The 12,611-nt window shown below is 39.5% G+C and overlaps 1 protein-coding gene across 1 annotated transcript; it reads left to right on the top strand.

The window, feature by feature from the left end:
* The first annotated feature begins 4,910 nt into the window (after window positions 1-4,910).
* Window positions 4,911-12,517, top strand: LOC143487696 (uncharacterized). Its single transcript, XM_076986773.1, has 11 exons — window positions 4,911-5,056; window positions 6,255-6,427; window positions 6,689-6,753; window positions 6,997-7,136; window positions 7,363-7,692; window positions 8,719-8,891; window positions 9,152-9,216; window positions 9,460-9,599; window positions 9,826-10,013; window positions 10,314-10,448; window positions 11,671-12,517. The coding sequence occupies exons 1-11, from the start codon at window positions 4,993-4,995 to the stop codon at window positions 11,728-11,730; spliced, it is 1,533 nt and encodes a 510-aa protein (XP_076842888.1). The 5' UTR covers window positions 4,911-4,992; the 3' UTR covers window positions 11,731-12,517.
* Window positions 12,518-12,611: the final 94 nt, after the last annotated feature.

Here is a 12,611-nt window from a genome sequence, read left to right as displayed (position 1 = left end):
GGAAGAAACATCTTTAAAATCCGTGTATAATTCGTTCATTTGATATTCAACTGAAAATCAAAATCGGAAAATCAAAAAACCATTCATTATTTTGTTTTTTGTTTTGAATATAAAAACAAAAAAACAAACCAGGCTTGTATTTTTCAGTTTTTTATTTAATGATCCAAACAAAAATAGCTAAATTAAAAATCGGATTCGGAGTCGAACTTGATTTTGATTTTTTAACTCGACCCATTTGTGTGCCCCGGAAGTTGTTCTTCGTGGTCTTCGTTTGACTGCGGTAAAGTGGTTTCACGTTTGCATATTCGGAATTCTTTCTTCAATAATAAGTGCCAAAATGTGCAAATTCTCATTTCTGGCAAACAAAATAAATACCTACAACTTTGTTTACACCAGGAATATACATATTTAAGTTGTATACAACATTTTATTTAAAATGTACTATTGTGACCGCTACAACATCTAAGGCACCGTCTGCAAATTACATTAACACGGTTAACACGGACGCAAGTGGCGGTAGTAAAGGTCCCAGAGCACTGGGCACTCTGGTTTTTTCTTCAATAATTTCAATATCTTTTCAATGGTCCATCATAAGACCACCAAACAAGTTGTATTACACAATGTGCATCCTAAATACCAATCTACAACTTTTATATAGTTGTTATTTAGGATGCACTTTGTGTAAAACAACTTGTAATACAATGGACAGTCATGGTCTGATTGTAGGGAACTGGTCTTGTGACCGGAAGGTCGTGGGTTTGATTCCCAGACCTGAGGCCATGACTGAGGTGCCCTTGAGCAAGGCACCTAACCCCAACTGCTCCCCGGGCGCCGGGCTAGGGCTGCCCACCGCTCTGGGCACGTGTGATCCACAGCCCCCTAGTAATCACTAGTGTGTGTGTGTGTGTGCACCACAGACCCCTAGTAATCACTAGTGTGTGTGTGTGTGTGTGTGTGTGTTCTAACTGCACAGATGGGTAAAAAGTGGAGGACAAATTTTGATTGCGGTGAAAAAAAAATCACAATTGACAAATTATGGCACATTTATATGGGTATTTCTACCTTGCACCAATTTGTGGTGGTCAGTTTTTGTCTAATTATGTCAATAGCTTTTAAACGGTACATCATAAGATCATAAAACAAGCCCTTATATATTAGGCACAATCCTAAGCAACAACCTATAAGTCAGATATGGGTATTTCTATTTCTACCTCTTACCACCTCTAATAGTGGTGGTGAGTTTTTATCTAATTATTTCAATAGCTTTTCATAATATTCTAATTTTATGAACAGCACCTGTTAATACCCATGTCTGAGTTGTAGGTTGTTGTTTAGGATGTACTTTAATACAACTTCTTAGGTGGTCTTCTGATGGACCATTTAAAAGCTATTGAAATAACAAGACAACAACTGAGTACAACAAATTGGTGCAAGGTACAAATACCCATATAAGAGTTGTAGGTTGTTGTTTAGGATGCACTTAATATATAAATACTTGTTCTTCCCCATGACTGTAGCATACAGAACTAGACTGAGAGACCAGTTTTAGTTTATTAGCTATTTAATATTGTCTTCGATATTGAACCTTTTCACAATATTCACATTTTCTTGAATATATCAGTAGGCCTATACGTGCAGTGAATGAGTATACAACAACAAACAAGAAACAAGAGTATAATATACAAGTTTCACCTTTTGAATGGAATTACTGAAATAAATAATATAGCTACCAATAACTGTGTAACGTGGTGGGAGTCAGGGTTGGACACAATCGCGATAAAGAGCTGGCACCTACTTTAACGGAACTAGTCTCCTCTAAGTGAACCGCGCGCATACGGAGAGTGCGCGACTACGAGGCATACTGAGAACACACTTCACAGAAACACTCACGAAGGAATATAAAGGACCACAGCGATTATGAAAGGAAAACACGTTTATATAAGTATGAATGCTGAAATAATACAAAGCACAGAAAACACGGCAGAGACTAAAGTAAACGAGCACTACAAAACACGACAAATAACACCGGACCACACAAGGGAAAACCACTGTTGGTTGGTTTCACGTTCGTGTATTCAGAATTCGGTGCCTTAGACGTTGCATAGGTGACAGCAGTTATTTTAAATAACATGTTATCTACAATTTAAAATACGCCTATTCCCGATGTAAAATACGCCTATTCCTGAGTTGTAGGTGGTTGTTTATGTTGCTAGAAATAGAATTTGCATATTTTGGCTCTTTTGCTATAACTGTCTTAAAGCTATTGAAGAACGAATTCTGAATGCGGACGTGATACCAACTTTATCGCGGTATTTGACGCAACGTGCACGGAATCTCTGCACGCGTCTTACCACCTTCAAATAAATCTTTAATTAAATGAATTTATAATTCATTTATAATATATAATAATGTAATCTTTAATTAAATGAATTTATATTCAAAACGAAAAACAAAATAATGAATGTTTTTTTATTTTGATTTTCAGTTGAATATCAAATGAACGAATGATACACGGATTATAATGTCACAGTCACTTATTCTTTACCATCATGTATTTATATTATTGAAATTAATACTAGTGGATCAGTTTGTGGGCGACAAATAAGTTTGATATACGATTCAAACTGAATTCTCGCCATTATTTACAGGTGTATTTAAGTAAACACAACTAATGTTCACTGGCTCATTCGGTTGACGCTCTGAATGAATTTAATATTTCCTGTTGCTGCATTTAGTCCTGGAAAACAAACCCATATCATATAAAATGATATGGACATTAACGTGGCGAGCTGTGACATCACTTCCGGGGTTGAGAGGGACGCGCATGCGCAGTGTGTCAACGGCGCCGTCCGCCTGTTCTCTGGCTAATCTCAATCTTACACCCATTTCAGATTATCTTTTTTTATTATTATTGAAGAATAACAAGTAAATACACATCACTCGTAGAGGTAGGAGAAAACAAAGTACAGAAACGTCAAGAAAACAAAGAGGGGATAGGGGGCCAAGAAAGAAAAAAAAAACAACAAGAAAAGGAGCAGATAACTAAAACAAAAGAAATTTAGAAACATCAAGAGCCACTTTTTTTGCATACTCAGATTTTACACATTTTAATGAGGAGAAGTACCGCCTAAAGTCAACTAAGAAGCCGGCAAAGCATGGGGCTGAGCGTCTCCATTTACAGCAGTGTATGTGGTATTTAGCAAGCAGGAAAACAACATTCACCTATTTCAGATTATCACTCGCTGTTGGAATAATGCTGTGTTTAATGCTACTTTTCCGGCGCATTTGCCAGGCTCTTTCACAAATGAGCCACATTCAAAATTATTTTGTGAATGGTGATGGGTTGATTTAATTTTAGGATTCATACAACATGCCAACAAACATGTCAATAAATAAATGCTGAAAAAAATCACGAATCAAAAGCAATAAAAATGTAAATAGGCAACACCCTTGAAGTAATGCAGCGCAGTAACTTTTAGGTAAATCATAAGTATGCTACTGCCCACTAGTGGAGGACTGGGTAACAACACACAAAATAATTCGGTGTTCTATCACTATTAATCACTATCACAACAACAAAAACAACAATATCAAGAAGAAGAAGAAGTGGTCATAGCCAGTGTTGTTTTGTCCCTGCATTGTGTATGTTGTTTGTGTTCAACTTTCTGTTGAGATTGTGTTAGATCATAGGGTGGACACCCGAATGAAGAGTTTGGCCTAAATTCTTGTTTATTTTATCACATTTTAACAGTACTGCTTTTACTGAGTATTTGCACACAAAAATATATAATAGACATTTCTGTCAAAATGATCATGGATTATGTTTTAGATGTTCAATGTAAAATGATGCTGTCAATAAACATGATGTGGGGATGAAATGCTCAGATTATGACATTGAAACAAAGAAACCAAAGACATGGGCTGATGAAGCAGTAACCACACTGGCTGATGAAGCAGTAATCACACTGGCTGATGAAGCAATAACCACACTGGCTGATGAAGCAGTAACCACACTGGCTGATGAAGCAATAACCACACTGGCTGATGAAGCAGTAACCACACTGGCTGATGAAGCAATAACCACACTGGCTGATGAAGCAGTAACCACACTGGCTGATGAAGCAGTAACAACACTGGTTAATGAAGCAATAATCACACTGGCTGATGAAGCAGTAACCACACTGGTTAATGAAGCAGTAACCACACTGGTTAATGAAGCAGTAATCACACTGGCTAATAAAGCAGTACCCACACTGGCTGATGAAGCAGTAATCACACTGGTTAATGAAGCAGTAATCACACTGGCTGATGAAGCAGTAACCACACTGGCTGATGAAGCAATAATCACACTGGCTGATGAAGCAGTAACCACACTGGCTGATGAAGCAGTAACAACACTGGTTAATGAAGCAATAATCACACTGGTTAATGAAGCAGTAACCACATTGGTTAATGAAGCAGTAATCACACTGGTTAATAAAGCAATAATCACACTGGTTAATGAAGCAATAATCACACTGGCTGATGAAGCAGTAACCACACTGGTTAATGAAGCAGTAATCACACTGGTTAATGAAGCAGTAACCACACTGGTTAATGAAGCAGTAACCACACTGGTTAATGAAGCAGTAATCACACTGGTTAATGAAGCAGTAACCACACTGGTTAATGAAGCAGTAACCACACTGGTTAATGAAGCAGTAACCACACTGGTTAATAAAGCAGTAATCACACTGGTTAATGAAGCAGTAACCACACTGGTTAATGAAGCAGTAACCACACTGGTTAATGAAGCAGTAATCACACTGGCTAATAAAGCAGTACCCACACTGGCTGATGAAGCAGTTTTGGCCCCACCCCACTGGCTCGGATACCTGTTCAGGTGCTCTAACAATAAAGAGACTGTTCCCTCTGCAGTGTCTACAGCACAGTGTTCCTGGAACTAAAACCAACTAACAAAGCTTACAAGCTGCAGGATCTCCACTACTGAGTATGTACATTACGATGAGAGAAACATCACTGCACTGGGTCTTTGGGCTCTCTGTGTTCTTTTCAGGTAAGACACAAATATATTTAAAATTGACAACAGTCCAAGTAGTACTAGTATTATTGAATTATATATTGAATCCAACCTTTCCATTGCAGTGACATACTTATAAGAAATGTACTTATACAACACTGACCCTTCTGAACATGCAAAGCTCTTAAAGCTCACACATAAAATAGCAAAGCAAGAAAAATAAACCAGTATATTTTGTTTTCTCTATATTTTAACCATCTTCTAAAGAAGTTTTGTTCCTCAATGTGAAGTGACTTTGGGTATAAGGATGGTGCTACATAAATCAAACTTCTTATTCTGATTATCATTATTACTACTACAGCTACTTATAATAATAATGGTGGTGGTGATGAAGATGATGATGATGATGCTAATGATATTTCTAATAGTAATATTAATATTGTGAACTATTTTACCTAGTCCACAAAAGCACTTTAGTAGAACATGTTAAGTTGGAATTAGAACTTGTATTTTTAACTGAAGAATAATATATTCATTTTGATTTCCGTGGTATTTTACTAAGTAAAATAACTTTTTTCCTTTTTTGTGATATTTTGTGATAATAAACCTACTTAATCCTGCACATTGTCATATTTCATATTAGCAAAGTAACCTCAAAAACAAATACCTCAAATTGTGACACATTTGGTAAAATAAAGTGATTTTGAATTTGGTTGTCTAGAATATAGATCACTGCACAGGTTAAACACAGCTACAGGGTTACAATACTTACCCATCATGACGTGATGATGTATGTACACATCTCTCATGACGTGATGTATGTGCACATCTCTCATGATGTGCTGATGTAAAGGTGTGATCTTTCATGACATGTACACATCTCTCATGACGTGCTGATTTGGCTTGCTCACTGGGGGCTAGGACTCGGCACTTGTAAAGCTGCTTTGTGACAACAACTGTTGTAAAAAGCGCTATATAAATAAAATTTGATTGATTGATTGATTGATTGATGTAAAAGTGTAAAGGTGTGATCTCTCATGACATGCTGATGTAAAAGTGTAAAGGTGTGATCTCTCATGACGTGCTGATGTAAAAGTGTAAAGGTGTGATCTCTCGTGACGTGCTGATGTAAAGGTGTAAAGGTGTGATCTCTCATGACGTGCTGATGTAAAGGTGTAAAGGTGTAAAGGTAAAGGTGTAAAGGTGTGCTCTCAGCATGGTGGTTCTCCTACAGGTGCTGTCTCATCTCTCAATGTTACCGTGGCTCCTGAAACCAGCACAGCAACTGTGGCTGCTTCCTCTAACTTCACTATTGACATCAAAATCACCAACCGGATTTACAATGAGTCACTCAAGGATCAGAAATCCCAGCAGTATCAAACACTGCGGCAGGAAGTGGAGGAGATGGTGAGATGATTCTCAAACAAACACTGACCAAACACCAGGGCAGCAGCACCGAATGACTCACAGAGCACCAAACAAACATTACTAAGAGGCCATACATGCTAGACCTGCATTTGCATGTTGTAATGGGATAAATAATTTGCTATATGAATGTGCAGTTCATGTTAACCAGTATTTCTTAGTCAGCACAAACTTTAATGGATTTATGTGCACGTCTCTGATTGCTGAAGCTAATCGCGTGTCTATTTTCCATCTTTTTAAAAGTTTTCCAGCACTTTTGGACATTCACCCTCGGTTCATTTTCAAGGGGTTTCAGAGATGACGTTCAGGTAAACAGATGTAGTGCAGGTTTCAGTATAAACAAGCTAATCCCTTACAAAGTCAAAGTCAAATTTACACTGCAATAACTTACACAAAATGAATAAAATCTAGACATAGACTTTACCTTTACAACTCATTGTCCTTTTAAACCATTTTACCTTTTAGTTGCAATAAATTGGATAATTGGAGTAAATTTGATAAATGATCAAACCGAGACCCAAAAAGTCTTTCTTTCAATATCTTTCCCTCAGTAATGGATCTGTGATCGCATCTTCAATAACAATGTTTGGCACTTCGCAAATTAATGAATCTGTTGTGGAAAACACATTTGCTGATAATTATGATAAAGATAATTCTTCATCGCTGGTTCTAAACATAAACTACACCAAAGGTAATGAAAACCCAATTATTCATTCTCAGAATTTAATATTTTGCAATACAGTGAGTGACGAGAGTATTTAAATTACATAAAGAATGAGGCGAGACTGAAGCCCCCAACATGTTTTCATTAGCATGCTCTACATTTTATGGTTCTGTTTTTGCAATAAATACACATCTGGAGGGTTCCACTTGCAGGCTTAATGAGTAATGACCATGTGATGTTCCTCCTCACACAGTTGCCAAGCTCACTGTGACCCCCACATCCACGACCAGAGAAACCACCACCCATCCAACCTCCACCAGTGAATCCACGACCAGAGAAACCTCCACCCATCCAACCTCCACCAGTGAATCCACGACCAGAGAAACCACCACCCATCCAACCTCCACCAGTGAATCCACGACCAGAGAAACCTCCACCCATCCAACCTCCACTAGTGGATCCACAAACAGAGAAACCTCCACCAGTGGATCCACGACCAGAGAAACCTCCACCCATCCAACCTCCACCAGTGGATCCACAAACAGAGAAACCTCCACCCATCCAACCTCTGTGTTCTTTTCAGGTAAGACACAAATATATTTAAAATTGACAACAGTCCAAGTAGTACTAGTCAAAGTATTTGTTACACCTTGAATCCAACCTTTCCATTGCGGTGACATACTTGTAAGAAATGTACTTATACAACACTGACCCTTCTGAACATGTAAAGCTCTTAAAGCTCACACATAAAATAGCAAAGCAAGAAAAATAAACCAGTATATTTTGTTTTCTCTATATTTTAATCACCTTCTAAAGAAGTTTTGTTCCTCAATGTGAAGTGATTTTGGGTATAAGGATGGTGCTACATAAATCAAACTTCTTATTCTGATTATCATTATTACTACTACAGCTACTTATAATAATAATGGTGGTGGTGAAGATGATGATGATGATGCTAATGATATTTCTAATAGTAATATTAATATTGTGAACTATTTTACCTAGTCCACAAAAGCACTTTAGTAGAACATGTTAAGTTGGAATTAGAACATGTATTTTTAGCTGAAGAATAATATATTCATTTTGATTTCCGTGGTATTTTACTAAATAAAATAACTTTTTTCCTTTTTTGGGATATTTTGTGATAATAAACCTACTTAATCCTGCACATTGTCATATTTCATATTAGCAAAGTAACCTCAAAAACAAATTCCTCAAATTGTGACACGTTTGGCAAAATAAAGTGATTTTTAATTTGGTTGTCTAGAATATAGATCACTGCACAGAGTTAAACACAGTTACAGGTTTACAGTACTTACCCATCATGACGTGATGATGTATGTACACATCTCTCATGACGTGATGTATGTGCACATCTCTCATGACATGCTGATGTAAAAGTGTGATCTCTCATGACGCGCTGATGTAAAAGTGTAAAGGTGTGACCTTTCATGACGTGCTGATGTAAAAGTGTAAAGGTGTGATCTCTCGTGACGTGCTGATGTAAAGGTGTAAAGGTGTGATCTCTCATGACGTGCTGATGTAAAGGTGTAAAGGTGTAAAGGTAAAGGTGTAAAGGTGTGCTCTCAGCATGGTGGTTCTCCTACAGGTGCTGTCTCATCTCCCAATGTTACCGTGGCTCCTAAAACCAGCACAGCAACTGTGGCTGCTTCCTCTAACTTCACTATTGACATCAAAATCACCAACCGGATTTACAATGAGTCACTCAAGGATCAGAAATCCCAGCAGTATCAAACACTGCGGCAGGAAGTGGAGAAGATGGTGAGATGATTCTCAAACAAACACTGACCAAACACCAGGGCAGCAGCACCGAATGACTCACAGAGCACCAAACAAACATTACTAAGAGGCCATACATGCTAGACCTGCAAGTGCATGTTGTAATGGGATAAATAATTTGCTATATGAATGTGCAGTTCATGTTAACCAGTATTTCTTAGTCAGCACAAACTTTAATGGATTTATGTGCACGTCTCTGATTGCTGAAGCTAATCGCGTGTCTATTTTCCATCTTTTAAAAGTTTTCCAGCACTTTTGGACATTCACCCTCGGTTCATTATCAAGGGGTTTCAGAGATGACGTTCAGGTAAACAGATGTAGTGCAGGTTTCAGTATAAACAAGCTAATCCCTTACAAAGTCAAAGTCAAATTTACACTGCAATAATTTACACAAAATGAATAAAATCTAGACATAGACTTTACCTTTACAACTCATTGTCCTTTTAAACCATTTTACCTTTTAGTGGCAATAAATTGGATAATTGGAGTAAATTTGATAAATGATCAAACCGAGACCCAAAAAGTCTTTCTCTCAATATCTTTCCCTCAGTAATGGATCTGTGATCGCATCTTCAGTAACAATGTTTGGCACTTCGCGAATTAATGAATCTGTTGTGGAAAACACATTTGCTGATAATTATGATAAAGATAATTCTTCATCGCTGGTTCTAAACATAAGCTACACCAAAGGTAATGAAAACCCAATTATTCATTCTTAGAATTTAATATTTTGCAATACAGTGAGTGATGATAGTATTTAAATTACATAAAGAATGAGGCGAGACTGAAGCCCCCAACATGTTTTCATTAGCATGCTCTACATTTTATGGTTCTGTTTTTGCAATAAATACACATCTGGAGGGTTCCACTTGCAGGCTTAATGAGTACTGACCATGTGATGTTCCTCCTCACACAGTTGCCAAGCTCACTGTGACCCCCCCCACGTCCCTGACCAATGGTACCACCACAGTGTCTCCACACAAGGTCACTTCAACAGAAGCGGGAGCAGTGGGGGCGGGGCAGGGCGTGCCCGGATGGGGCGTGGCCATCCTAGTGTTGGCAGCCATCATACTCTTCCTCTTCCTCATCCTTCTTTTACTGCTGGTCAGTCTCACATAGAACTCCCAAATAATCCACATTTTACACAAGCTGTGAATAAATAACAATAGTGTTGTAATAATGACCTTTCATGGTTATTTTTTAAATATGAATAAATGAGTGTGATTATCCTCTATTATAGTGAACATCTCATTTTGATATATCTGATATCTCGATGTCCCTGTAAAGGGTTTTTAAGATCTACCTCAGCGTGTCCATGACGCAATTTCTGTTTCGTCCATGATCTGAACCAAATGTGTCCGTGCCTTCACGTGAGACGTTAACATGGCGTGTTCCTCCTCACAGCTTCTGTGTTGGTGTTGTTGCTGGAGGAGGCGTGGCTTCATGAGCCTGAGTGAGCCCACCTCCCTGGGCTACTATAACCCAGACATCCCCATGTACTCTACCCAGAGCACGTATGAGCACAATGGCAAGCCCTCGGTGAGTGAAACGCCCCTGCAGCTACCAGCTCAGCTGACATGAAACTCACCTGAGTGCTGATGTTTAATCTGATTTAATCTGAACGCTCATGGCAATCTGAGCCTCTCCATCCACCTCTGCAGTGGCTGGAAAATGTTAAGAAATGCGAGTAGCTAAGGTAAAGGTGTATACACACACACACACACACACACACACACACACACACACAGTGAGTGCCTGTTGTTTTTTGCGTACTGGGGGTAGAGGAATGTGAAGCAGGTGTGTGGCGTCGCTGCTGTGGGCTGTAGCTGTGTTGGGGTAACAGAACACCCCCCTGAGTGAAACCACCCCTCCGTCCCCAGCAGACACATGCAACACAGGCACAAACGCTGCTGTGGCGGAGGGCAGTTAGACTGCAGTGCCCCCCCCCCCCCCCCCCCCCCCCCCCCCTGTACAGACCCTCTTTGTGCCCGGGCGGCCCAGCCAGGGAAACCTGAGGCGTGGGAAACTCTACTCCTGCTGTGAGGATCCCTACGCCCCCCTGACCCAACCCCCCCCCCCCCCCCCCACCAGAGCATGCGGCGTAACAGAGTGTGGCGCTTTGTTCGTAGCAATGGGCATAAAATGATGTAATGTGCAAATATGCTCATCAGTCTTACATCATCACGAAGATACCTGCAGTCTACACTCTATATAACCAAGCACACTAACAAATCTGTTGCGCAGACATTTGTGACAGAAAGGGCTTTTAAGACACCAGAAAAGCACAGAAACACTCACTAAGGGAGCTGAGATGTTTTTAAAAAGCCGATTATACAAGAGAGGAAGATACACCATTTTGTTTTACCTTTTGTTAGAGAGAAGACGATGCAAAATACATATTACAATGGAGATTACAGGTCTGACTCAGGCCATCAGACTCCTGCTCTGTTAGCCCAACACAAAGGCCCTTTGATGGAGTGTAAATAAGAGCCCAGATATGGCTGATCACACAGAGCCATCAGGAAGACTGATTCCTGCTTGAACTCCATCACCAGGTTAAACAGATCCAAGGGGTTTAAGTTTAGTACTCAACTCCACCGAAACTGGTGAACATGTAGTGAGAACTGAAGAAAAAGAAAGGAATGAAAATCCACACAATGGAGTTTACACAATAATAATTACACAACAGTGACACCATCAGTGCAGCCATTTATACGTTAACATGGTCAGAAATCAACATTTACTGTCACACCATCTACAGGAAACACACTCTCAGAAACCTTCAAAAACCCGGACTGGGACGTACCTGGTGAACCAGTGACGCTACTCCGCACACTGGCCGAAACGTGGTGGAGCCTTCACGTGAAGCAGTGAAGCGCAGGTCTGATTGCCCCCTGACCCCTGACCCCTCTTTAGATGGCCCTCACCCCAGACTCCTGCAAGTCCAGCGCTCATTCCTTGTGTCTCATGCAGCCATGGAAACAGCATGATGGAAATCAAACTCCCAACACCCAGTAACTCTGAAAACCAAATGCAAGTTTCTCTACGTTCAGAACTCTGAACACAAAGATTTAAATGCTGTAAATGCCGTTTGTGCATGGCCGCTCTGTAGGACTGAACAAATCTGCTTTAAATGGTTTACTGATTATAAAATTATAGATGTTTTGATTAAATAAACTTCAAATTGACTCCATTCATGGACGTTGTCTATTAAATGGGGCAGCATGGCGGTGTGGTGGTTAGCACTGTCACCTCACAGCAAGGTGATCTAGGTTCGATTCTCGGTCTGGTCTACCCTGTGTGGAGTTTGCATGTTCTCCCTGTGTGAAGGTTCTCTGGGTTCTCTGGTCCCCCCCCCCCCCCCCCACAGTGTTAGGTTGATTGGTCAAATTTTAAATTAAAAAACTTTAAATTGCCCGTAGGTGTGTGTGTGTTGGCCATATGTTATGAATAAATATCTATTAAATATAATATACTGATTAAATATGTAAAATCAGATACATTTGCAATGCATGATTCTTTAGGGAAAACTGTCATACGTTCTCAATAAATAATAATAAAAAACTGTCATCACAATAAAAAAATATGTTCTAATATATAAATCTATTGTGTCCAGTTCCCTGGTTTAACTTGGCTGAATGGAGGAAGGTTTAGGCCTCTGTGTGGGGGGGGGGGGTCACCTGTCTCTGTGTGGGGGGGGGG

This window comes from Brachyhypopomus gauderio, unplaced genomic scaffold (assembly GCF_052324685.1).
Source record: "Brachyhypopomus gauderio isolate BG-103 unplaced genomic scaffold, BGAUD_0.2 sc49, whole genome shotgun sequence".
NCBI classification, from domain to species: domain Eukaryota; kingdom Metazoa; phylum Chordata; class Actinopteri; order Gymnotiformes; family Hypopomidae; genus Brachyhypopomus; species Brachyhypopomus gauderio.
This window is presented reverse-complemented; position numbering and strand designations above follow the sequence as displayed.

Coding starts and splice junctions, on each gene's coding strand:
- LOC143487696 (XM_076986773.1), top strand. CDS start 4,993: ATGTACATTACGATGAGAGAAACATCACTGCACTGGGTCTTTGGGCTC. Junction 5,057..6,254: donor GCTCTCTGTGTTCTTTTCAG/GTAAGACACAAA, acceptor GTTCTCCTACAG/GTGCTGTCTCATCTCTCAAT. Junction 6,428..6,688: donor GGCAGGAAGTGGAGGAGATG/GTGAGATGATTC, acceptor TCTTTTTAAAAG/TTTTCCAGCACTTTTGGACA.